At 36.2% G+C, this 26,700-nt stretch overlaps 1 protein-coding gene across 1 annotated transcript in view; it reads right to left on the bottom strand.

The window, feature by feature from the left end:
• WDR49 (WD repeat domain 49) overlaps positions 1–26,700 on the bottom strand; it is a 138,271-nt gene that overhangs the window by 931 nt on the left and 110,640 nt on the right. The window contains exons 17-18 of the mRNA XM_012640190.1: positions 17,828–17,940; positions 15,793–15,938 (exon numbers count right to left, since the gene is read on the bottom strand). Of these exons, the coding sequence (XP_012495644.1) occupies positions 15,793–15,938; positions 17,828–17,940 (259 nt within the window). The remainder of the gene's footprint in view (positions 1–15,792; positions 15,939–17,827; positions 17,941–26,700) is intronic.

The following is a 26,700-nucleotide window of genomic DNA, read 5'->3' on the forward strand; positions in this document are numbered from 1 at the left end:
CTGGCTTTCTCCCAGCTGGTAGAAAGTTGGGAAGCATCATATATGATAGGATATAGTTTTAAGAGAATATAAGCAATGCCAATTATGCATAAACATATAAAGATGGCATAATGATACATAGAGATCTGAGGAATAGCTTTAAGAATTAGGTACTATTTGAGGTAGGTCTTGAAGTCCAGGTAGGATTTTAATTGATAACAAGAAACACAGAGGTGGAGAAGGATTGGCAAAGATTGGAAAGGAAATGTCAACTAGAGGGAAAAAAGTGAATAAAAGTATGAAAACATAAAAACTACTCATGAAGTAACTCTAAATAATTCAGTACAATTTAAAAGAAGCAGAAAATCCTTGTGGGAGAATAAAGTGGCATGAAGTTGGAACTGGACTGAGGAATAATTTAAATGCCAAACCAAAGAATATGAAACAAAGAAAAATAAACATGGAATAACTTTACAGTATAGGGGCATCTTTATATATTGGCATTAAAAACAAAACAAAAGAAAAACTCTCCACTTCCAGTACAAACTATATGGCTGTATAAGTCAACATTTTCCCCTTTCTTCTCCTGGAAATTATATAAGCACAGCCATGAAGATGAGGGAAAATAAGTCTGCAAACAAATTCCACTTTCAGCAGAACTCAAAGAGGATGTAAAACGCAGTCTATAAAATATGAAGAAGGGCAGCCAAACAGCTGAGATTGGGCAAAAGTTACACAAGAAAAAGTGACAAGTATATAGAATGTAAGAAGGCAAGCAGCAGCCTCTCAGAATGTGCTAGCAAAAGGATATTCACTGAAGGTGAGGGGCTCACCCTGCTGTACAAATGCTTTATTCTTCATTTATATCCATGGATACTAAAAAGAAGTGACCAAGGTTGGAAGCAGACATTCTCCCTGATCTGGTTGATTCAGTGAAACAAATAAGGCAGGGCTACCTAAAATATTACAGACATGAGTCATTTTTGCTAAAAGCAGTCTGCCCCCATGGGTGGTAAAAATTGAAGAATATCCTAGCTCCACATCCCATCCTTTTACTCAGGGACCGAGTGCATATTTCAAATCCAAAAAAATCCAACTCATTAAAGCTAAGTAATTAAAGAAGGAAATTTTAAAAACTAGCATATCATGGGCAGAATGGTATTATAAGCAAAAAACAAAAATCAAATTGAAAAATCAGCAGCAAAATTAATCAATACATGGACCACCACCACCACCATAAAAATGTTGTCACTGTACAGATAAATATTGTTACTGAGCATTTTAACAAAAATTAAATTTAAACATTTAAAATAGCAATAGCCCCTATGAAGGAAGATCACAACAGAAACGAAAGAACTCAGGAAAGAGATGAAGACACAAGAGGAAGTGAAGAAACATGAGGTGACAGAACTCAGCTAAAAATAGAAAAAAATCATAAGGAAGAATAGAGTGTGTAGTAACAGTAGGAATCATAGAGTACACAAATGAGAAAAACAAATATAATAAAATGAAAATTAAAAAGAAGGAGTTAGAAAAATAATGACTATTGAAGGCAGACAAAAAAAATACATCCACCACACACTTAATTGGAGTAGGTCCTTAAGAAAGAAAACCAAAATATAACAAATATTTAAAGGTATCATTTAATAAAACTTTCCTCAAATAAAAGGACACACCGTACACCAGAAATAACTGGTATTATATGTTAATACATGATATATATTATTTATATTGAAAATGACACACTGTGTACCAGAAATAATTGATTTGGAATGCTCAAAACCAAGTCATATCCCACAAAAATTATTAGACTTTAAAGATAAAGAGAGAATCATTTGGCAACCAGAAAAAGAATTGTCACTTAAAAAAAAAGAAAAATATCTATCTTGCTTTAGATATTTTCATAGGAATGATCAATACCAGAAGACGGTAGAGTAATACCTGCAAGATAATCAAGGAAAGAATGTGTGAGCTAAAAATATCATACACATCCAGCTGTCCTTCAAATCTAAAAACTATAAATAGTTTCAACATGCCAGAAACTTAGGGACTACTGTTCCCAAGAGTTCTTTTTGAGGAAATTACTAAAAAATAAACTGAGAAATGACCAAGAAAATTTTAAAAAAACAACTTGGTGGTGAGCACTGTATATATTTATATTTAAATGTAGAAGTGAGATTAAAACAGTGTGGAGTTTAAAATGACAAAATACAAGGTAAAGGCCACATGCTTAATGGTGTAAAAATGATACAATTAAAAATTGGGAGGGTAGGGGAGCAAGAAGTCTTGTTCATGACAAATCAAAGACAAAGTATAACAGTTAAAACTGACAAGTCAACTACGAATAATAGCAATATAAACAAATTTAACAAAATAAGAGTAAGTGCAAAGAAATATCATATTATTAAATAAAATTCTGTGGTAAAAGATGGGGAGGGGAATGAGGAAACATACTCATTCTATCATCACTCAGCATGGATCTAAGAGTCACTGTTCTAAGGAAATGAAGAACTAGAGGAATTATATGACTCTATGATTATAAAGGTAACCACTGGAACACACACACACACACACACACACACACACACACACACACATAAAATAAAGAAAAAGTCACATATGCAATGAAAACTTTAAAAATATAGAAACAATGAATAACATAAAAGAATCTGAGAAATACAAAACCAAAATGTCTAATATATCAATAAATTTAAACAGGCTTAATATCTCAATTTAAAAAAAAGAATTTTTAATTGGATCAAAGCAAAACTCAACACATATCTAAAATAAAGTGATTAAGGAAAATTTTAATTAGAGAATGGAGAAAGCATATCAGACAAATGAAAACCAAGAAAGCAGGGGTCAAATTCAAAATCATAGATGCATATAGAAACCTTAAAAGAATACACAGAAACCTGAAAGAGTGGTTGCCACAGAGAGATGACAGTGGGAATTGGACAAAACATCACGGTAGAAAGGGAAACTTCTCACTGAATAATTTTTTATACGCTCTAATATTTGAGCTGTGTGAATATGTTCTGCTTTTAGCAATAAGACAAAAACGAATAAACCTGAAACTAGTGCTGAGCAGAGCTACAAATGAAAGACAACATTTTCCATTTGCCTGATACCAGCAGTATAAGGTCATGCGAATTTCTGTGCTTTAGCAGATGACCCTGTCTCATGTGACTGCAGATTAGCACTTTAGAATCATAAGAAATTCTGAATGCCTGAGAGTTCTCCTGAAATATACTGTAAAAGCCAGAATGTTATTTCTGAAAAAAACTCTAGCTGTTTTACTGAGATCTGTCTCTCAACTAGATGGGAAATTTTCATTGCAATTCACTGGGTTTCAGGACAATTAAATAAATAAACAACTGACAGGCCTTTGTAAGATTTTGAGAGAGACATCTCCCTTGGATGGCTGATTTTTTTTTGAGTTAAAAGAACAGATGTCAAAAGGTTCCTATGCAGGAGTACATCCCTGTCTCTTGGGCCTGAAGCTTACAATTTTGGGAACTCTCTTTAAGAAAAAAGATTATAAAATTACAAATACAAATTTATTCATGAAAGTGTCTATTAATATTTAAAATAGGAAAATAAATTTCGGCAAATTAATGAAAATCTGTAGTTTGGTCCTTTTCTTCTAAGACCTCTTTTAGAGAAGGCTTACACATAAATGATTTCTGCTCGTAATCTGGCTTCCACTTTTCACCTAGTAGAGTCTCAAACTCTTAGCAACTCCTCATACTCAAAAGGACTTTTTAGATGAGGCCCATAAAACTTAGCCTTCATTGGCTTCCTTTGTAAATCTCCTTTATGGGGCAAAAATGATGTCATTAACCTAACACCTTTTAAATAGATAATGGTCATGAATTCCTCTCACTATTCACAGTAACAACATCTGCTAGGTTAATGGCATAATGTTTTCATATGATGATGTGAGTGAGTCTGCAATGGATTATAACACATGTGAGAAGCAATTGACTATTTATTGCACTTGTTAAAGATTATTTTTAAAAAGTATCTTTAACCTTGCTGTGATGACTGACTTTCTTGATGCATTAAGTTGGCTAGGCTAAAGTCCCCAGTTATTCAATCAAATATCAATCTAGGTGTTGCTCTAAAGGGATTTTGCAGATATAATTAAAGTCCCTAATCAATGAGTGTTAGGTAAGGGAGATTATTCTGGATAATGTGGGTGAGGCAGACAATCCCTTGAAAAGCCTTAAAAGCAGAGCTGAGGCTTCCCTAAGAGAGGGAAGAAATTCCAGCACTGGACAAGACAACAGTTTCAGCCTGTGCCCAACCTACCCATGATCTTCTTTTCCTGGCTCAGCCCTATACATCTTGGGCTTGCTCAGCCATCCCCCACAATCCTATATGCCAGTTCCTTATAATGAATCTCGATATAAGGTCCTATTGGTTTTACTTCCTTGGTTCAATCCTGACTGATACACTTGCCATGAAGTACACTGTTTACCACAGAATGGTGGCAAACAGTAGTGTGTTCTTATTAGGAAAAACAGACTGATTTGTCAAGGTTTCCATGGTTTGTGGCTGCAGTCTGTTTGATATACTCCTTGTAAAGAAAATATGTGTTTATTTAAATGCACAGCTCATCTTAAAGCACCCTCAAGTTCCCATATGGGTACTAGATTAGCAACTACAATGCTCCAACTTCTTGTCTTCCAGGCCACACGACTTAGAATCTTAGAAAGTAGTTTGCTCAGAAGGGTTAGCAACAGCCACTGTGTATGGATTCATCAGGTCACATCCCTCTCTAAACCTTTTAAAGGCTTCCTTTCAGATCTAAAATAAACCAAATTCTTTGTCCAGGCAGCATGACATGACTCCTGGCCCGCTCCAATCTCATCTCCTACCAGTTTCCTCTTCTCACTCCATTCCGCCAAGTGACCTTCTTTCTGTGCCCGGAACATGTCAGCTTTGTTTCCACCTCAGCAGCTTTATACTTCTGTTTCCTGTGCTTGGACTGTTCTGCCCTAAAATCTTTGTGGAACTTTATCTTTCAGTATTTCACTTAACTAGCAGAGGGACATTCTCTGATGTTCTTCCTAATCTTGCCCTATTACATTATCTTGCTGTAATTTCTTCACAGCTTTTATCCATATCACTATCTAAACTTACCTTCTCTTATTTATTTACTTAATCATTGCCCATCTCTCCTACTAAGCAATAAATTCAATGGGCGCAAAGACCTTGTCTGCCTTTGTGCACTGTGTATCTCTAGCACCTGGTATTGTGTCTGGTTCATGGAAAGGGGCTGAAAAAACATATTTGTGGAACAAATGAACAAAAGAATGGAGGAACTTCCAGGCATGCCAAGGGGCCAGCTCACTCGTCACATTTGGAATTCCTGCATTCCAGAGACATGAAGCCTCTATAATAACGATTAAAGGGCAGTTCTCCACATCATATATCCACATATCCATCTGTTTAACCACAACCCCAGCTCTTAAACATGAACATCTAGTGTTATTGGTAGCCATTTACATTCATTATTTCTTACCTGGGAAAACATGACATTTATACACTCGTCACTTCATTTTATAGCTGGCTGCCTGATAAAGTTTGTTATGATGATAACTAAAAGATGTATTAATAGCCATGAAAATGAAAAACGTGGTGATTGGTCATGAAATTATCCAAAACATTTTCTCTAAAATAAAATGATTCAGGGATTTTAACACAGCAGAGCTGGTTTATCTATTGTCTTCTGGTCCTTCCTTTGCAGGCCAGTTGGTGGCTACTACATCAGATGCGCAATAGTGGCAAATCTCACAGATACTCTGTCAACAAGGCACTTGGCAGCCATGTAAATATGGCACACAATGATCAGCTGTTGTTGGTCTACAAGTGTAAAGTATTCTGAAAACCTCCTATTTTACATTCTCTATGCTATTCTGAGTTCTCTAGACATATCCTTAGCTATCAAACTTTTATGTGCTTAGGAATCATTTGGGGATCTTGTTAAAATGCAGATTCTGATTTAACAGACCTGGGTGGGGCCTAAGATACTGCTATTTCTAATAGCTCCCAGGTGACAACCATACTACTATCCACTGCCTACATTTTGATGTCAAGCTTCGAATTCCTAAATCTAAGCTCTAGATTAGTATTGTCAAGCTGCCGTTCAATTTCAGCCCCCATCCAGCAAAATTCAGGTAACAAAGCAGCAGGGTGGTGGCAAAGAGTGGGGAGGATTGATCAAAATACCTTAATACTCTTCATATGACTCTTAAATAATGGTTGCTTGGGACCTATTGAAATTTTCGAAAAAATTTTTCACATATTAATGATTCGTGGACCCCAAATTTGGGGGGGGTGTGTGTGAATTTCAAGATGATTTGTTATTATGTAAACCAAGACATAGAATAATAGAAAGGATTTCTACTTCTAAAATGCCTCTTAGTTTTGTGTTCATTCTTAGGAGATTGGGCATGTTCGGGGTGATATGACCGTAGACATTGTGCTCATTCTGGATCTGTAGTATCTAAAATTTTCTGGGGTAACCATATGTAGCAATCTCTCATTTCTTACTTAAATGAATATATCTGTAAGTGCTTTCTTTCAATATTTTAATCATTTGTTCAAGTAAGAACTTTTACATAATATCAAAGATTATTTTTCTTTACTAGACTTAAGATTATATTCTAAACCAAAGATACACTACACTAGATTTTACTAAAAACCTATGTGTATATTTTTTACCTGCAACTGAAGAGCTAATGTGAGAAATTATGTATTGTCTCTAGCACACCCTCTGAATTGTCAGATTCTGGCTGAGTTCACTATTTTTCGAGCTATTTTGCCCTCTTTGTAAATTGCAAGTTCCTGACAGGTATGCAAATTCTGCCTTATCTGACTGAGATTTAATTGACTTTCTTTTCTCCTTGGAAATACCAGTTTGGGTACCTGTCTTCAAGCTGAACTGGAGCCTTTTACTTTGCACAAATTGTCAAGGCTTACCAAGTTTTCAATTCTACCAGTTTCCTTCAATACCTGACTATAATCCTCCAAACTAATTTTTCCAATTTTTCTTCCTCCCACCTGTCAACATTATTAAGGACTAAAATATGACATCCCAGATCCCTATCCAGATTTCTAGGTTGCCTTGCAGTCATCCCTCTCTCCCAGGGTCTTCAGGACTCCAAAACAACTGACTTTGCTACCACCTGGCAACATACGGTTCAACTGGTTTCACAGCAGCAACGCGGAAAAAGAATCCCTGAGACACTATTTCTGAAACTTTGCCCCACCCCAGGAGGTGTAGGATCACCTGAGTTGTTGAGCAATGAGTGATACTCATTTGTCTTGGACAAAAGGAGGAAGACTGACAATGCTGAACTTTACCTGAATCCTGTGCTCCTGGAAAGCAGAGATGGTTAAGAAATTTCTCCACCCTTTGTGTTCCAGAAACAACTAACAGTAAAGGACCCCTCTGCTCTCATATATTCTGAGTTAAGACCCCCTCTATCCTTCCTCGTGATTCCCATGAGACCTGCCTCTATAAAAGCTCAGGTCTTTTTCTTTTTCTTTGGGATGTTCCTCTTTCGTGAACATTTTTCATATTGCAATAGCCTGAATAAAATCATCTCTTTAATTATTTCATGCATTTTGTCTTTGACAGAACAACAATAACAAAAAATACGATTCACCTGAGGTATCACTAATACAACATTTTCTCTGCACTGGAAGTTTTAAAGATTTTACAGACACAACATGAATGGGTTCTGGGGAATTTATTGGCAAAACTTGAGCCAGAGCCAGTTCTAAGCAGTTTCCAGGTTTTTGAATAAGGTATATCAAAGAGGGGTTTCAAGCTGTTTGAGAACCCACTGGGAACAACTTGGAAGGTAAAGAGAGAGTATAAAAAAGATGTTTCAAGTTGAAAGGGAAAGAAGAAGAATACAGAAGGACATTAAAAACCCAGTAGGTAAGACTAAAAATCACCCAGGGATTTTAGTGTTTGAAAACTGTCCCAAGTTCCAAAGTGATAGTTTAGAACATTGAAAGTAAGTCTGGCAAAATGCCTCTCAAGGTACAATTGCCAATAACCTTCTGCATACTATAATTATGGAGATTGTAGGAACGTGGGTAAAATGTAATGTAAAGATTTAAGGCAGACTCTGTAATGATAGTGTGGAGGGGAAATATATTGGTAATCAAGATTTTTTTAAGTGCTCTTTTATAATAACAATTTTTAAATTCAGCAGCACCCTCCTAAAAAGGAGATGAACTATTTTAAATGAAATTGACAAAAATAGGTAATATTGCAGTACAATGGCTGGTTTTAGAAACAATCACAAGAATAAGCTGCATAGGCAACATGATTTGAACACTATTTGAGCAGTGAAAGCCAAATCTAGAAATATTAATAGCACAGACACCTGCGTCAGTCTTCCAGCATTCTCCTCTGGGCTCTACGTTTACTATCCATGCGAACATAGGTCAGTTATTTAAACTCTTTATGCCACGAATTCCTCATATGGAAAATTGGAGCAATAATAATTCACATTTCGTAGAGCTATTCAGTGGAATGATAATATAAAATATTACCAACAAATAAAATGTATTCAACTTTTACTAGGTATCAGGCACTGTGCTAAGGGCTTCACATAGGTTATCTCATTTAATGTTCACAGCAACATTATGACACTGGTAACTAATATGAAGCCCATTTTCAGCTGAAGAAACTGAGATACAGAGAGTTTAACTGTGTGACCTAAGGTCACACAGCTGGCAAGTATTAGAGCTTCGATTTGAAGCCAATCTTATGCTTGAAATTTTATCTTTATACCTTCATTGCACCCATGTTTTATTCCCTTTATAAATGGCAATTCCTCCTGAAAGACAAACATTACTATCTTATAGCTTAGTAGGGATAATGTCTGATCCGAAGTGATGTAAAAGGACCAGAGTGGAGAAAAGGCCTGAAGAGGCAGGTAAGATGAGAATGTGCCGGTTATCAGTGTGTTACCTCTCAGCTCCAAATCCACTTTTTAATGCCTGCTCTGTGACAATGCACTGGAGCCCCACACGTATCTCTCCTTTACCAGCTGGCATGATGTTGAGCTCTGTCACTAGAGGGCACTGGAGGGACACTGGAGGAGAAATGGATTTCTCTTCTAAGGTCCAAGTTCCCTGTGCTCCTACACTGCAGTTTCCCCAGCACTAGGTTCCCGTAGTATGACTTCTCTAGTACCAAGCTCCTGCAGTGGCTCCTCCAGCTCCAGGGTCCAGAGCCAGTGGTTTCCCCTGTGCAGTGGGCCACCCATCTGGCACCGCCCCATGAAAAGCTTCCCATATTCTTCCCTGTGAACAAACTCCCCTTCATGGCTTTGCAGTGAGTTCTGAGATACAGCACTTCCCTGTGGGTGCTTCCCCCTGGCACTCTGGCCCTGGATGTCTAGCAAGTCCCACCTGCAACATCTCTGTGGCCTTGCCCTCCAATGAGGCATGGATAAGCCCTCTCCAATGAGGTCTGGGTCCCAGCCCTAGAGGGGACGGGCCTCTTCTTTGGTCACCCTATCTCAGGCCTGGGAATAGTGGTTGCTCTTTCGATTTCCTATTCTGATATTCTTTAGAGCTCTATTTACTTCTTACTAGCCAATTTTCTGTAATGTGCATATATCATGTCTAAAATCAGAAGAAAAATTTGAACTTAAAATTAATTCTAAAACATGCCTGTCTTGACTGCAGTTTCTCTTCAGTTATCACTCTTTCTCTTTCTTCCTACTATAGCTAGATTCCTGGAAAAGGTTAGCTGTTTGTGGTAGATGTCCCACAGGCAGCTCCATCTCAACATATTCTGAAAACTGACCTCATTTCCTAACTGTAAACCATCTTTTCCTATGGTATTTTCTCTGTCAATGGCAATCTTTTTAAATTTGACATAGTTATCCAAGCTAGCAACCATATACTCATACATTTATCCATGTTTCATTAGGACATACAATCTTTTAAATTCAACCTCCTTAATATTTCTCAAATTAGTTACTTCCTTTCTAGGGTCTCATCTTCAAAATAATAGTATATACCATTTAGTGAGGGGTCCATATATGCTAGTCATTGTGTCGTAATTAGCCCACACAACTCCAAGAGGCGGGTACAATTATCACAATTTTATAGATAAAAAACTGAGATTTAGCAGGTTGAATAATTTAACCAGATATAAACTACTAGTAGAAGGCAAAGTGATGATTCAGAAGCAGATAGCTGACTGCACATAACAGCTCCCACTACTATAATCTGCTGCCTCAGCCTAGTCCCATTACGGTACATCCAACACGGTTTGCAGAAAGCTCTCTAAAATGCAAATCTGGTCCTGTCAATTTCTGTTTTTAAACATTTCAACAGGCATTTTGTTTCTGTGTAGGATTTAATAGGTAGTAGCAGGTTATCATTCTCACTGCACCAGAGAGAAAAGAAAAAAACAGGTAAATTACAATGAATATTTTTTAAAGCCATCAGAAGGCTGTGGAAGCAAAGATGACCAAAATAACTAAAATTCCAGAGATGGTAAAGCCCTTGCTGGATGAGCTGAGATTGCCAAATATTTTCTTCCCTCTGGGGATTTATCATGTTTGGGCATTGCTACAAAACAGCCTTGCAATAGAATAAGAGATTCTGCTCTGGAAAAGTATACAAATTCAGAAAAGTTTTGATGGCTATGTGGGTTGGTGTGATGTATTGGAATCCAGAGAAATTTCGTATCTTTGGCCAATGTTGCCCATAGGATATTCTCTGAGTCCGTGGGTGGTGTGGGACATTGCGGTTTGGACTGTAAATGGAGAGTAATGTTTACTTCAGTCCTGTAGTACTTAGGAGACGATATCCACTGAAGGGAGAGGCCAGAAACACACATTTGGAATCAGCAGTGGACTGAGCCTAACCTAAGCTATAGTGCAGCACCCACCCATTTCAATTCCTAATTGGATTAAGGTAATCAGCACCTCATTCTTTCCGTGGAACTAAGGAAAGAGGGAACTGTCTCTGGGAGAAAATAACGTTAATTTCAGGGTCTATAGATCTTTTAAATTTTTTCATACAATAAAAAATTACAGGACTTGCAAAGAAGCAAGGAAATGTGACCAAGAGCCAAGAGGAAAAAATAGATGTTAGAAGCAGACCCAAGAATATCCATATATTAGTGTTAGCAGACTGGGACTTTAAAATTTTCTATTAGAAACGTTAACAGAATAAATGGACAAAATGAATGAAAAAATTCCAATGAGAACTATAATAGAACCTGTATAAAAGAGATTAAAGTGACATTCTAAAACTGAAAGTGTGTATATATGGGTGTGTGCATATACAAATACACACACACACACACACACACACACACACACACAAACACCCATATGTAATGTGAAATTGGGAACTGATTAGGTGGGTTTAAAAGCAGACTGGCAAGAGATAGGGTTAGTAAACTCAAAGACAAGTCAAAATAAAATATCCAAAGTAACCCAGAAAGGAAAATAAAATGGAAAGAAGAGAAGAGCATAGGAAACATTTATGATATAATTAAATAGTCTAACATATGTGTAATTGTCATTCTAGAATGACAGGAGAGAACAGGAATGGGGAAAAAATATTTGAAAAAGACAGTGGCTGAGAATTGTCCAAAATTTAAGAAAGATGCATTCAAGAATTTTTATGAACCCCAAGTAGTATAAATACACAGAAAACCATATTTATACTCATCACAGTAAAACTTCTGTAAACCAAGGATAAAGAGAAACGTCTTAAAGCAGCCAGAATAAGAAACATCAATAATATTAAGAGCAGGATTGTAAACAGGAACTATGGAAGCAAGGAATCATGTTATCTTTGAAGAGTTGGGAAAATAAAAAAAAAAATACCTGACATCTAGAGTTTTCAATCCAGTGAAAATATCCTTCCAAAGTCAAAATGAAATAAATGCAGTTTTCAGGCATATAAAAGCTGGGAAAATTATTAACCAGCAGACCCATATTTTAAGAAATATGGCAGCAAGTTTTTCAGCCTGAAGGAAAAGGATCTCAGATGGAAACCTAGTATGAAAGAAGGAATAAAGAGCACAGGAAAAAATAACCTTCCAGAGCAATCACTAAAAGAATAATACAAAGAAATACAAAACTGAAGAGTTAATAGAGGAGATAAAATGAAATACTTCAGAATGATTGATTAAAACATTTCAATGGCTCCCCACTTCTGATTAAATAAATGTCAAGGTCCTTAGAGTAGTTCTCTAGGTGCTCCACGGTCTGGCCCCCATGCACCGATCTAGCCTAGTTCTTTTCTTGCCTCTTCGTGAACCCAGCCAGGGGGAACTACTTGTAGCTTCCTTAGCTCACCATGTTACTCGTAGCACCTTATTTTGCACATGCTACTCCTTTACCAGAAATATCATCCCTCTCTTTTCTTACCTGTGTTATAGCAACTTAACTTTTAATATCTAACTCAGACACACTGGTTTCCCTGAAAAACCATCTCTGAACTTCCTTGTGTTCCCATAGTACCCAGTGCTTATCTCTATCACAGCCCTTGTCGCAGAACATAATTGTTTACTTATCCATTTCCCCAGCTACACTTCAAGATCTGTGAAGGCTGGGTCTCTACATGTTATCTCTGTGTCTCCAGCATCCAGCACAGATGCTAGCATGTGCAATATCTACCTTAGGAAGGGCTAAATACTTAAACTAACAAATGCTCTTTCAGTACATGCTAGTCAAAGATGCTATGATATTACACAGAATATATCACAATCTGCTCCAATCCTCCAGACCTTTATTCCTAAATGGCACACCAGTACCTCAAACTCGACACATTCCAAACTTACTGCATTTCACCTCGACGCTTGTGTGTCAACCTCAGCTAATGTCTCAACATCTGAAGTCACTCATTGCAGCCAACTTGGATTCATTTTGACTTTTGTCCCTTCTTCGTTCCTGATGTGTCAGTTACTCACATTATTTCCTTGGCCTTGACTTCCTTGTCTCCTCCCTCATCCTTCGAATTCCCACTCATCCTTTACGTCCCAACTCAATTGTGACTCTCACTCTGAACTCCTTGCTATGCTCCAGCCAGAATGAATCTGACTTCTTGGTGCTTTCATGGAACTTAATCTGTCCTGTCACTTGTCATGTGTCCTGTTGTGATCAGAGTTTGCATTGGTTTCTCTCACAAGTTGGTGCAACTATATCCACTTGCAGAGAAGGCAGGTAAGTAGAAATATTTGAAAAGGAGGTGGGAGAGGCAAAGAAAATAAAGCTAAAAAAAAAAAATTAAAAAGCGAAGGAAAGAAAACATCTTTTAAAAACTATGGGGAAATTACAAGAAAATTTAGTATGAAGAAATCCAGGAAAACAAATTCTCTTTGAGAATGTATGCGAGTTTCTTAGGTATTTTAGGTATTTGGACCCAGCCATCACCCCCACATTGCCACCCACACATCCTCCTTGCCTGTAAGAAGAATTCACCTATAGCTTCCTGCTGCAGCAGAATGTGAAAGACTCTTCACATGAGCAGAGGCTCTCACTGTGGAAGGGTGTCTTTATTGCTCTCACTGTTCATTTCCTATCTCTCTCTCACTTCTTTGCTCTCCATCTTTTGCATACTCTCTGTCACCTAATTCTCTTGCCTCAATTTTGACTCCTTTTTCCATCTTGGTTTCCTCCTATATATAGATCCTATATCCAAACTGTCTTTATACCACTTTGTCCTGTCTCTTCGGATCCTTTTTACTGGCAGTTTCCCATATTCTCTTCTGTGGCTCATAAGGACAAGATAAGTATTCCCATATTCATTCTTAAAGGTGAATCATTCTGGGAAAAAATGATGGGATTATAGACCAAAAGCCTTATCAGATGCACTAAACGTTATTTAGAGCTATAGGGAAGTTCAAACTTTCCCTCTGGAGGTTTGGTAATTGAGTCTGTTGAAACAAACTGACAATAAACAGATTGACAGGAGAAAAGATACAAACATAGTCATGTGTACATGTGCACGAGAGCCACACAAAATATGAAACTCGCTGTAAGGGCCAGAGGGTTGAAGTTTAAATACGCCATTCATAGGAGAGAGGGAAGTGGGGGATACAGGCAATTTTAGGGGAATAATAAACAATTTTTAGGGAAAATGAATGGGCCCAAAGAACAGACAGAAGCCTGGGACACAGTTCCTCTGGACTCTGAAGGAGGTGGTGAAAACTAATGGAAAGGTGAGGAGTGGAGCTGCACTTCAATCAAAGGTTGTCATGTTATGCAAAAAAGTCTCTCAGGTTAAAAAAAAAAAGTTGTTTTGGAGCAACCTCCAGAAAAACAGACAATAGCCTGTATGGGTGTGGTGATGACTTTTAATTTCTTCTCTGGTCATTAATCCTCCCATGTTGTTTGAATGAAATTCCTAGGGAGGAAGTTCACTACAATTCCATTTCGTTGGAAGAACTTCCTTCAGTCAGATAAAGAAACTTCAGAGAGAGAGAGCCCCTCTCTGCACCTTGGAAAGGAAAGTGGGGGAGGGAGCAGGAGAAGGTCAGAGAGAGACCTGAGTTCTGAGGCTTATTTCTGAGGCTTTTCAGTCTCCTTTGTTCAAAGCATTCGGCATGTCAAAGTGCGGTACTCTGGCGTGTCAGCTTCTGAGCCCCAACAGAGCCCTAAAGTTTATGGCTTCATGTTTTTAAAGAAATGAGCAGAAATCACAGATGACCCTCATAAGAGCAAGCAAATGATTATAAATTTAGCAAAGAGAACTTCTAAGAAAAGAAAAAATGCTGATAATAATGAGACTGGAAACTATGGTGATGAGAAATGACAGTTGTACCTTGCTTATAAGCGGAACTTCAAAAAAAAGGCATTGACCAGCGGTTCTCCCTCTCCATAGGGGACCAGGTAAAGAGAAGAGGCTTAAACTTCCTCAACTGTTGATATAAGGAAACATCTTCCTACTGCAAGGGTTATTATTTCACAAGGATGATGTTGAACCCCAGCTCAGAGGATTTGAAAAGTTTAGAAACCACAGATCTCTGATGGCTTGAGTTTAGTTCTAATTTTTTGACTCTTACAAGTTGAAAACTTGAACTTTTCATTAATTATTTTAAATGAGCTTCCCTGCAGTGCCCATATGCTTTCTGAGAGCTTCACTGAGAATCAGGTTACGTTGCTGTGTTCCCATAAGACTCCTCTTTGCAGGAAGGATTTTTGTACAGAAATTACTCTTCAAATTCTTAGAAACTCAGAAGACTATAATAGTCTGAAAAATAAATTGAGAATACATTGCACATCTTGTTTCCAAATCTTCAGAGATTATTCATGTTTTTTTTTTTAGTTAAGCTTTCTTGTCTTATCATATTTGCCTAAGCACTGCAGCTGGAAGCCTTTAAGACAATACACTTTAAGTGGTCTCTATTTATAGTGTTTCACATGAAAAGAACAAAACCAGATTGCCAGAGACTGTGTTCCAAAGCAGTCTTATGATGGCTCTTTCTCTGGTATCAGTTTTGAAAATTAAGGTTATTTTGGGGGAAAGGTTCTCATCCATGGCAAATTCGTGATACACGTTCATGGCATTCTGACTTCAAAAAAGTGGTAAAATAAAAATATTCCTTTCATGTATTTCAGTCTGTTGGCTGTCCTTTCTGACAGCACAGATCAGCAACTGAGCTATAAATCTTATTGAAACCACACTTTGTTTCACTGTAACCTACAAGGCAAACACGTGTTATTTTCATGCTTTTCTACTTTATTTTTTAATTAGTTGAGTTTCATGGAGGGAGATGATAGAGGTGTACGACTGCTGAGCACTTACTTTCAGAAAGTGATGGGAGCTCTGGAACTTGGGGATGCTCTCCTCTGGCTCTTTCCTAAAGTATTTCTCAGGGTGTAGAAGGAAAGCAGGTTTATTCTCTTCAGGCAGCTCTTTCAGGGCACTGATGCTTAATGACCTAAATGTGCCTTCACAGCAGCAGATTTTAGGGGAATGTAGGAAAAAAAGTACAATATCATTAATTCCTTGTAAGGAGCTAGCACATTTCGAAGTTAACTTTTATAAATTTAACCTTCCTGTTACTCAGCTGGTACAGCTGCAGTGATCAGCACACCCTATAAACACAGCTGTTGAAAATAAATCCATGGTCCTTTTTATTCAAAGCGACCAAAAGCAACTCAAGGCTTCCCATTCATTTATTTTGTATTTTGTATTTTTCTGCTATTTTCCCTTGAAAATGAATATTCTGCAGTTTTGGAAAAGCTCCAGTTTCTCTTTTATCTACAAGAAAATTGTATCCTTTGTGAAATGGAATCTATTTTTTTCAATGTTTGATTTAACAAAACATCTAAAATTTTGAATTTGCAGGTACTTTTTTGTTCCCTTATGATGTAAACCAGAGCTGTTATTATATTTATTATACACAAAATGAGATTATGGGAATCTATTTTAAGCAAGCTCTTAAAAGCAAAGTTTTGGACAAAGTGAAAAAGTTTTCTTTTTGCTTCATGTGATAATTAGATAATGGAATAGAAATCTACAAAAGCTTAATTCAAGATATGATTTTATGTTTGTTTAATTGTTATTTCTATGAATGTAGGAACTGGGCTTTTTTCAACATGGTGTCTCAGTACCTAGGAAAAGGAAACTAATCCATATTCAGCACCTGCTATATAACAAGTCACATGCTATGTCCGTGGTTCTCAAACTTTATCAGGCATCAGAATCACCAGGAGAGCTTATTAAAACAAAGATTCTGTGTACCACCCCTGGCTTCCGATTTAATAGGGGAAGGTTGAGGATGAGGGTCCTAAAATTTACATTTCTGGTAAGCTCCAGTTGATGCTGATGATGCTAGGCCAGGAATCACTCTTTGAGAATCAATGTGCTATGTCTAGTTGAAGAAGAAATCTTCACAATTTGTAAGGTATCATTATGCCCTTAAGACAGATGAGGAAACTGAGGCTCAGGTTGCTTTGGTAACTTGTCTGAGTTTACACAGCAGTTAAATGGCAGACTGTGGGCTTAAGTTCAAGTATGTTCAACTCCAAAGGTCATACTCTAAGATATAACAATTATAATAACAATAATATTACTAATAAAACTGTATTGAGTTTCTATAGTATGCCAGGCACTGGTCAAAGTGCTTTACATATAATGCCTCATGTAATCTTGACAAAAACTATGGCGTAGATTAGTTTATAAATGGGCATTAAATGTTAACAAATAATTATGCACCTTTTGACAGCAGAGTTTCACCAGAAATTTTAAAATCAGCATATTTGCTCCATGAAGAGTATAGCATTTCCTTGGACATAAGTTGAAAGAAGATTTGTAGTGGGTAAAATATTTTTATTATCTAATGGAGCTTCAGGAATGATTCTCGTCTATGTTTCTAAATAATATGTTTCAGTGTGATAATGTTTCTTTTGTTTCCATCATTTACTTTTTAAATAATTCTTTTCTAGTTAGCAAAAAACTAGACTAATACATTGTTTTGTGTGGCTTTGGGATTCCTGAATGCAAAAATGGTTTTTATTTATCTTTATTCCTTAAACACTTAAAAGAAAGAATTAACATTCTGGTGCCATCTTTATTTTGGAAACTATAGTAGGCACTTCACACATTTTCTGACTTAGACCTTATATTTTTGCCTCTTGTATACTGTGCAGCCTTGGACAAGTCACTTAATATCTCTGGGCCTCACTTTCCTCCTTTGTTAAATGGAGAACACAGGACCTTACATTCATGTTTATTAATGAATAGGAACATTCTTAGCACACAGAGTAGCTATTTGTTTTATTCACACCAATCTATAAAATAACATTATAAAAACGTACCAACGGTGACTACTTACTGCATGATTTTTTTATAACTTCATCACCATAGTAATATTTTTGTGTCTTTTTCTTATAGCTATTTCTTTCCTTATATTTTATACTTAAACTTATGTCTTCTGATGGTCTGACACTGGAAGAAAATAATTTATGATGAAATAAAATATTAACTACAAGGATAAACAGACACTTTCTGGCTATATGTACATATCTTTGACAAAAAGCATTTCTATTTCCATGTACCTAAGTAGTGACATTTGTTTACACTATCAACCCATATCCTGGAATAAAAAGCCTGCTAGTCAGGTGATGATATAAAAAGGTGAGAGATAGAGAGGCCAAGAGTCTAATTAAGCAAAGACCCTGTTCCCATAGCAACAAGGCCAGAGAAAAAACTATGCAGAAGAAAATTTCACAGAAACACACATATTATCCTTGTCCTGTGAATAAATTACATAGTTAATGAGAAATAAGAATCAGTGCTTTATGTCAAAGTCCATTTATCCAATATTAGGCATGGATCTTCACTAATGGTATCCAAAATGCAAAAAAGTTCAGAATTTTTGAGGCTTGTCATATGAATCTATAATATAACTTTAGATTAACTTGAATCCACAGAAAAGAGTATTATCAATAAAACATAGGAAGTGAAATCATTATATAGCTGTATATAATCCCATCAGAAAATAGAAAATGATCTCAAATACATTTAACATTCACTGTCATAGACTTTAACCTTAACAGCTACAAGGTGTATGGCCAAAAATCGTTATTAATCCCTTGGGAGCACCAATCCAGAAAATACATCCATCTTCGCAAAATCATGGAGATCAGTGAGGATCTCGGCTTGCCTTCTTCTGCCTCCATTCCTTGCATCCTTTTTCCCTTCATGATTAGCAATCTCCTACTCCCTAACCTTCATTCCCAATTCTGCTACATATCTAGTAGCTGTAGGACCCTGAGTTTTTTCCTATACTCAGTCTCCATTTCTTCCTCTATATAATGGGATTCTTGCTGTGGTTTTAAAGGAGATAAGATGGACGAAAATTCAGTGATGTGCCTAATAAATAATATTATTCAATAAATGTTCATTCTCCTCCTTCCTTTTCCTCCATTCTTCTTTTACTGTATCTTCCAAACTCAAGAGTTTAAAAAAAAGACACTTGCACTCAAATGTTTATAGCAGCACAATTCACAATCAGAAAGATGTGGAAATAATTCAAATGCCCATCAATACATGAATGGACTAATAAAATGTGGTATATGTATACTGTGGATTATTACTCAGCCATAAAAAATGGTGAATTAATACCTTTTGTAATAATCTGGATGTAACTGGAGACCATTCTTTTAAGTGAAGTTTCACAAGAATGGAAAAACAAACACCATATGCACTCACTACTAAATTGGAACTAATAGATCAACACTCTTGTGTACATATGGTGTAAAATTCAATGGTAATCAAGCAGGTGGAGAGGCAGGGGATGGGTAAATTCATATCTAACAGGTACAATGCACACTATTTGTGTGATGGACACACTTATAACTTTGACTCAAATGGTAAAAAAGTAATTCATGTAACCAAAACCTTTTTACCCCCATAATATTCTGAAATTTAAAAAAAAGTTTAAAATATCAATATAAGTTAAAAGTCTATGTATCTCTCTTGAAGTTAATATCAGATGCGATTTATATAGCTTTAAATAGCTATATCTATTATTTATTTATTGCTTTTTTATACATAAATAAACTTTTCATTTTAGAAGTTTTAGATTTGCTGAAAAGTTAGTACAGAGTTTCAGTACACCCCTCAAAATTTTTTCCCCATTGTTCACATCTTATATTACCATTTGTTGCAATAAGAAATCAACATTGGTACATTACTGAGTGCCATATTTTACTAGAATTTAACTAGTTTTTTCCTAAAGTCCTTTTTCTGTAATGTCGACATTATATTTACTTGTCTGACTCCTTAGCATCTTCTGGCCTGTGACAGTTTCTCAGACTTTTCTTGTTTATCATGGCCTTGACAGTTTTAAGGAATTTTCATTAGATTTTTTTTGTAGAATGTCTCTCATTTTGGGTATGTCTGATATTTTTCTTATGGTTAGACTGGATTTATGGGTTGTTGGGAGGATGACAACAAAGCTGAAGCATTATTCTAATCACATCCTATCAAGGGCACATGCTACCAACCTGACTTAACTGTTGATCTTAACCTCAATCATCTGGCCAAGGTTGTGTTTGCCAAATTCACAACAAACTTAAAATAAAAGTTCACAATAACTACTGTGAGGTTACTTTTTCCTTTTTTTCTGTACATTACTCTCTGGAAGTAAGTTATCAAGCACAGCATACATTCAATAGCGAGTGAGGAGGTGAATTCATCACTATTTTCTTGAGTCAGGAGAGTATCTACATAAATTATTTGGAATTATAGATATTTTTCTTTTAGAAGAGCTTTGCCATCCAAAAGACTTAGAGTGGATGGGCAATTTTTGCCCAAATCACACTGGAATGGCCTTCCTCACAATATGCCACTGAATAGGAACAAAACATTTAGTCTCCATCAGAGCTTTGATGATGAGAATGATAGTATCCTTTACAGAAGAAAACTTGACTACAAAAGCAAAAGGCAATGTGACAACTGAAGCAAGATTCTGCACAGCTGGCCTTGAAGATGGAGGAAGGAGCCATGAGCTGCAATAGACCAGCTCTATAAGCTGTAAAAGCAAGGAAAAGATTTTGTCCTAGAGCTTCTAAAATTAATGCAGCCCTGTTGACACCTTGACTTTAGCCTAGTGAAATTGATTTCAGATTTCTGAGTTGGAAGAAAATAAATATTTGTTGTTTAAAGCCAAGAAAAAAAAAAAGAAAGAATGATGGTGTCCTTAGAGAAACATTTTAAGACAATTAAGGGAATCTGTGACAATAAGAACTTGGAAGAGTATGTGTGTCGCAGTTAGGTCTTAAGTTATTGGGTTAAGAATATATTTATTTTTAAAAAAGAAAAAGAATTGCTGATGTAAACTGAGGTCCAAAAAATTGAAGGAAGACTAGAAATTGGGAGGTTCTTCTTTCAACTGGTTAAAAACAGACCTTGATTTTTTTCCCAAAACATCCTAAACTCTTTCCGATTTTTGGACCATTTGCTTTCTGACTCTCATCCAGTGATACTTAAGTTGTGTATTTTGTATGAAACAAAAGACTTTGCCCATATCCACTAGAGAGTTTTATCCACAAAGGGTGAAAAGTAGGCATAGGGTAGAAAATATTCTCCTGGGAATCAAAACAAATTGCACTATTAAGATGGTTGCCTATGAAATATGGCTTCATTGATAAATCTTCAAGACAAAAGGCAGCTTTATGCACAGCTAGATTGTGAAATCAGCTTCATATTCAAAGGCCAACCATCTATTGCTTCCTTTCCATAGACATCTGACATTTACAGGAGTGAAATGCACAGGGAACTAGAAAGAGATAAATATTCCCAAGAGCATATGTGATGGATGAAGATAAAGAAACAGAAGAATGTAATGAAAGGTTTAAATAGGACTTTTTTTTTTTTTTTTCAGACAGGGGTCTCACTTTAGCTCTGTCACCCAGGCTGAAATGCAGTAGCATAATCATAGCTCATTGCAGCCTCAAACCCCTGGGCTCAAGGGATCCTCCTGCCTCAGCCTCCCAAGTAGCTAGGACTACAGCTTGCATCACCACACCCAGGTAATATTTTTTAGAAACAGGGTCTCGGTATGTTGCCCAAGCTGGTCTTGAACTCCTGGCCCGAAGCAGTCCTCCTGCTTCTTAGCCTTCCTAATCACTGGGATTACAGGTGTGAACCACCATGCCCAGCTCTTAAATAGAATTTTAAAACTTTTTTCAAAAATGCTTTATATGGACTCAGGCAGTCTTGGTATCAACCCCATAAGGAAAGGCTCTAGCGGATCTCCCTTCTCCAGGCTCTGGTTGTGGAATGGAGGTATAATGACTATGACAAGTACTCAAGTGCCCTTCTAGTTATGAAATAGAAGTGAAAGTGCTTAGAGTAGTGGCTTACACATAGCAGGTACTTGATGAGATATTTCATGACTTGACTCAAATATTTTTCAATATTTTCACATAATGCTTGCTGGACAGGTTTCATAAAATAGTGGCAAAGTACTGACTCTGGAACCAGAATGTCTGTGTTAGGATCCCTGGTTCACTTCTTGATGGTTGGTTAATCTTGGGTGAATGATTTAATTTCTTCCTGCCTTGGTTTCCCCCTATGTGAAATGGGGATGATAATAGTAGCTATCTTTAGGATTATAGAGAGCGTTAAACACATAAAGATCTTAGAACAGTGCCTAGAATATGATAAGAGCTCAATTAGTATTGGCTATTACCACTTTAAGCAAGAACAAGACAATATTTTTCACTCAAAGCAGGGAGTTCCAACATTCCCCTACAGCCAGTTCTAATATTCTTGGGAACTATCAGAGTGATCAGACAAAAACGAGATGTGGCAATCCCCAAAATAACAATTTGCTGCATTAGCATTTTTAAGACTTAAATTTCAAAAATTGAGTAGACTTTTATTTGCTTCCACTTGACATACGTGGGCATAGGATAGTTATTGCCATAGATTGCTGACAAAAGTAGATTGTCAATCTTTCAAGTGTTTTATGTCATATAAAGCCTAATTAAAAGAGGATTTTAATGTTTTGTGTATTTTTCTTATAGCTGTCTATTTTCTAACTTAAAATTTTTTATGTAAAATCTACTGGCAGAATAATTAGGTAATCAACACTATATAAGTAATATCAAATATCAGTTCCCTCCTAACAATAATATGGAATTTAGAACACCATAATTATTTCATAAGTTTAAGAAACATTAACTTGAAATATGCCTTCTGTCTTATATAAACTTACTGTGAAATTAATAGAAATTTCTTTTTTATTTCTTACTGACTCCTTATCCTGGTTTCTAATAATTAGTCTCTCTCCCATAAGCAAGTTTTTTAATGTTAGCCAAAGGGAAATATGTCAGATAATAAAAGAGGGAGTAGACTTGCTCTTTGTTACCTTAGAATAAAAATAAAGATCAATGAATGAGAGTTCTACAAACGAATAGATTTGACTTAACATTAGAGACATTCTGTAATAAAGACTGTCTAGCTCAGTAATAGAGGAGCTTTATGCACAGCTTACACATAGAGAAGGCTATCTGTAAGATGGTGAGTTCATCACAGAGGAATTATTCAAGAAGAGTCTGGAATGCGATTCTCTTAAAGATGTGATAGAAGTTAGTCTAGTAGACTTCTAATACCTCTTTCAACTTTTTATTGAATTATTAAAAGTTAATAAACATGTGAAAAAAATGGTCACTTTCACGAATAGTCACAAACTCCATCCAATTCAAGGCCAGGAGCAGTGGCTTAGGCTTGTGATCCTAGCACTTTGAGAGGCCAAGGTGGGAGGATCACTTGAGGTCAGGAGTTTGAGACCAGCCTGAGTAACATAGCCAGACCCAGTCACTACAAAAAAAAAAAAAAAAATTAAAAATTATCCGGATGTGGTGGCCCGCACCTGTAGTCCTAGCTACCCAGAAGCCTCGGGCAGAAGGATTGCTTGAGCCCAGGAGTTCAAGGTTACAGTCAGCTATGATTGCACCATTGCATTTCAGCCTGGGTGACAGAGGGAGGCCCTATATCTAAAACAAAACAACAACTACAAAACCTCCAGTTTAAAACAATAAAATAATATGACAATGGTTTTAAGACAGCAGTAGCATCCATTCTTGGTTCAGAGGCAAGAAAGCGGCTATTTTCCTTACTGCTGGTGGGAGAGCCTACATTGCCAGACAGTACGATGACCTTAAACAAGATGACCCAAAGGCCTTTAAATCTTTTGACTCAGCAATTCAACTTCAAATACTTTATTCTAATTATGAATTCAGTCAAATATTCTAACATATACACATGAAGGTATTTAAAGAAATGTTTTCCCAGTTAAAATTTGTAAACACTACATGTTTAAAAAAAAGAAGATAGCTACAAAGTTACACAATAAATTCCTAGGGAATCATTAAGAGCATTGCTGTCCCTGGACACTCATGTTAATTATTATAGAATATGTTCACTGTATACTTTTTGAGTGATAAAACAGGTGATAAACTGTGTATGATAAGTCTCCATTTTTATAAAATGTGCATCCGTTTAATTTTGTAAGTATGCCTGGAACAAGATCTGAAGAGTGAAATGTCTAAATGTTAGTAACAGTTTTGCTACAGGTGATTTCATCTTTTTCTCCTTGCTTATTTGTATTAATACTGTCAAAGTTCCCTGTAATGACCATATATTACTTTTGTAATAAAGAAATATTCTGAGATTGTATTGCTTAAATTATTTATCTTGTCTATAATTGTTCTAGATTAGAATAATTTTGTGTGATTCTGGAAATCAAATTTGTTATAAATTAAGGAAAATACATACGCACTGTGGGTTTTGTTTCCTATTTTATCGCTTTATTCCTTCTTCTTTTTTTTCATTTTCTAATGCTAGTATGATTTTTGCAGAATCTAAGGAAGGTAAAACTATGTCTCTGTATCAATTGTTAACTTAATATTAGGACTTCCTATTGGTCTCTTAAATGCTATACTCGTCTTCATCTCCCCAGGACTTAAATTGAAGATAACTCTTCATCACCTACCTAATTCTCACAAATAATATTAACAAATACTTTAAGCACTATGAAAATCAGGTATTTGTGTATAAGCCAGAGGATAATATACACCAAAATTTTTATCCTGAGAAGAGAATCTTAGTTGTTAAGATGAGAATATAGTTTTAAATCATTTAATTTTTTCCTTCATGTTTCTTGCTTCTTCCACTTTCTACAGAATTTTTCTTTTTCCTTCTCCCTCTTTCTTACTGTGCCCCCCTACCACCTAAACATATGGCCTGCGTACACACACCAGGTGTTCTTTTTCCTCTTTAGTGTTTCTAAATTCTTTCACACGCTTATTTTTCTTTCATATTTTTGCATATGGATGAAAGCTGGCATAGTTCTCTTTTTAAATTTATCAATCTGATTAGGTGAAAGGGAACATTCTTCAGAACAATATTTCTTAAGGAGAAAATGATCTATAATCTTTCCTGTGTTAGATGAAAAACTCAAAGAATGTTCTATATAGCTGACAACGTTATTGCACTTGTATGTTTTCTGCAAAGGATTCCTGGTCACCTTCCTGGGAGAAGTGAAGGATGCACCTAACAGGTCAATTCTGAGGATATGTTTTTAACTATTTTCTTTCAATTAGTTCAATAATTCCTAAATTACATTATTCTGTACTATCTCATTACTACAAAGTCTTAAAATTATTTGAATCAGATTAAAACAGAAATTTTAAAGATCACAAGTACTTTTTGATGTATTATTTTGCCACTTAAAAAATGCTCTACAATAGAAATAACTTTGCTCCCCATCCTCTGGAATCTATGAATTCCTACAGAAACTTATAACCAACAAGAGAAGATAACAAAGCTCTAGTTTTAAGAGAAATCTGTGAATTTAAAAACCTATATATCAGCACTAATTTTCATAACACAAGGTGTCAAGGAACAATAGAAAATGAAATAAAATGATAATGAAGTCAGGAAAAAACCAAGCAGTTCAAATTGACAACGTTTGAATCTAAGAAAGGCTGTTAAAAAAATTTTTTTAAAGGATATTGAGTTTGTCATAAAAAATGAGAAATTAGTATATTGGCTAAAATATTCATAAACAGGAATCTGTAACATTTGCCTTCACTCTTCCAGGAGTGTGACAGAAAGAAAAACAATACTCTATCTGTGTTACCCTCTTTCATATAAAGATAACTTTATTTCCTCATCTGTAAAATTGAGTTGGATAGATGGGTGAGGACAATTTATTCTATGTAAAAAGTTTTTTCCATCCCAACGTTCTATGATTGTACAGCATTGGTCATGCTAGATTTCTAAATTGAAAAGATCCTTCTGCCTGAAAGTAAAATGCCACTTGACATTTCTGCAAGCCATAATTCAAGGAAATGGAAGAACAAATACCAAAGTCATTTAGAATAACAGGATGTTAAAGGGGAATTTTTTTCTTCTATCTCCCTGTCAGCAGAGATCTAAAAGTCTGAAAGCAAAATAATTAATGATTGAGAGATTAAAAAAAAAAGTATTTCTACATTCCAAAGTGTGCTGACAGACTCTTTGTGTGCAGGGCCACTTTGCCGAGAAGGTAGCTCCAAAACTGATCTTTGATGCTTAGGCAAACTACCACGTTAAAGTATAAAAAAAAGGATGTAGAAACTGTAAGAGAGGATTGTGTCAGAAACAGTCTTAGGTGTGCGTTGAGTCACACTTCCATGGGAGGGGAGGGAAGCTTCCCTCGCCCTTATTTCTGGCCTCCATTCACATACAACAAAGAGCTTAATGTATGTCCTCTAGTGTAACCATTAGACATACACAGCGGGCCAGTGTCTCATTAATACCTGAAAAAGTCTACAGGCAAAAATCTGTGATTAGAGCTACCCAGTAGGGCAGGGAGCTAGGGGGCAACCGTGGAGCAGTTAGTGTTTCAAAATGTGTGACTTTCCTATGAACCAAGAAGAACTTAAACCAAGAGTTATGCAAGAGGAGATGCATGAGGGACTATAACAGAAAAACCACTGTGATATGCATTATCATGAGCATGAGCTGGTGGATGTGAGCCGTAAGAGTCTAGCCAAAGACAGCATTAGTTTGGAAATGTGCAGCGTAGAGGTCTCTGAGTGGAGTCATCAAAGAACCCTCAACAGTGCCCCCCTAAAAGAAAGAGAAAATGAGTAAGCTTTACACATCTGCCAAGCCTGGAGAACAGTAATGCCAGCTTTTTCCAACTCC

This window comes from Propithecus coquereli, unplaced genomic scaffold, assembly GCF_000956105.1.
Source record: "Propithecus coquereli isolate 6110/MARCELLA unplaced genomic scaffold, Pcoq_1.0 Scaffold15, whole genome shotgun sequence".
NCBI classification, from domain to species: Eukaryota; Metazoa; Chordata; class Mammalia; order Primates; family Indriidae; genus Propithecus; species Propithecus coquereli.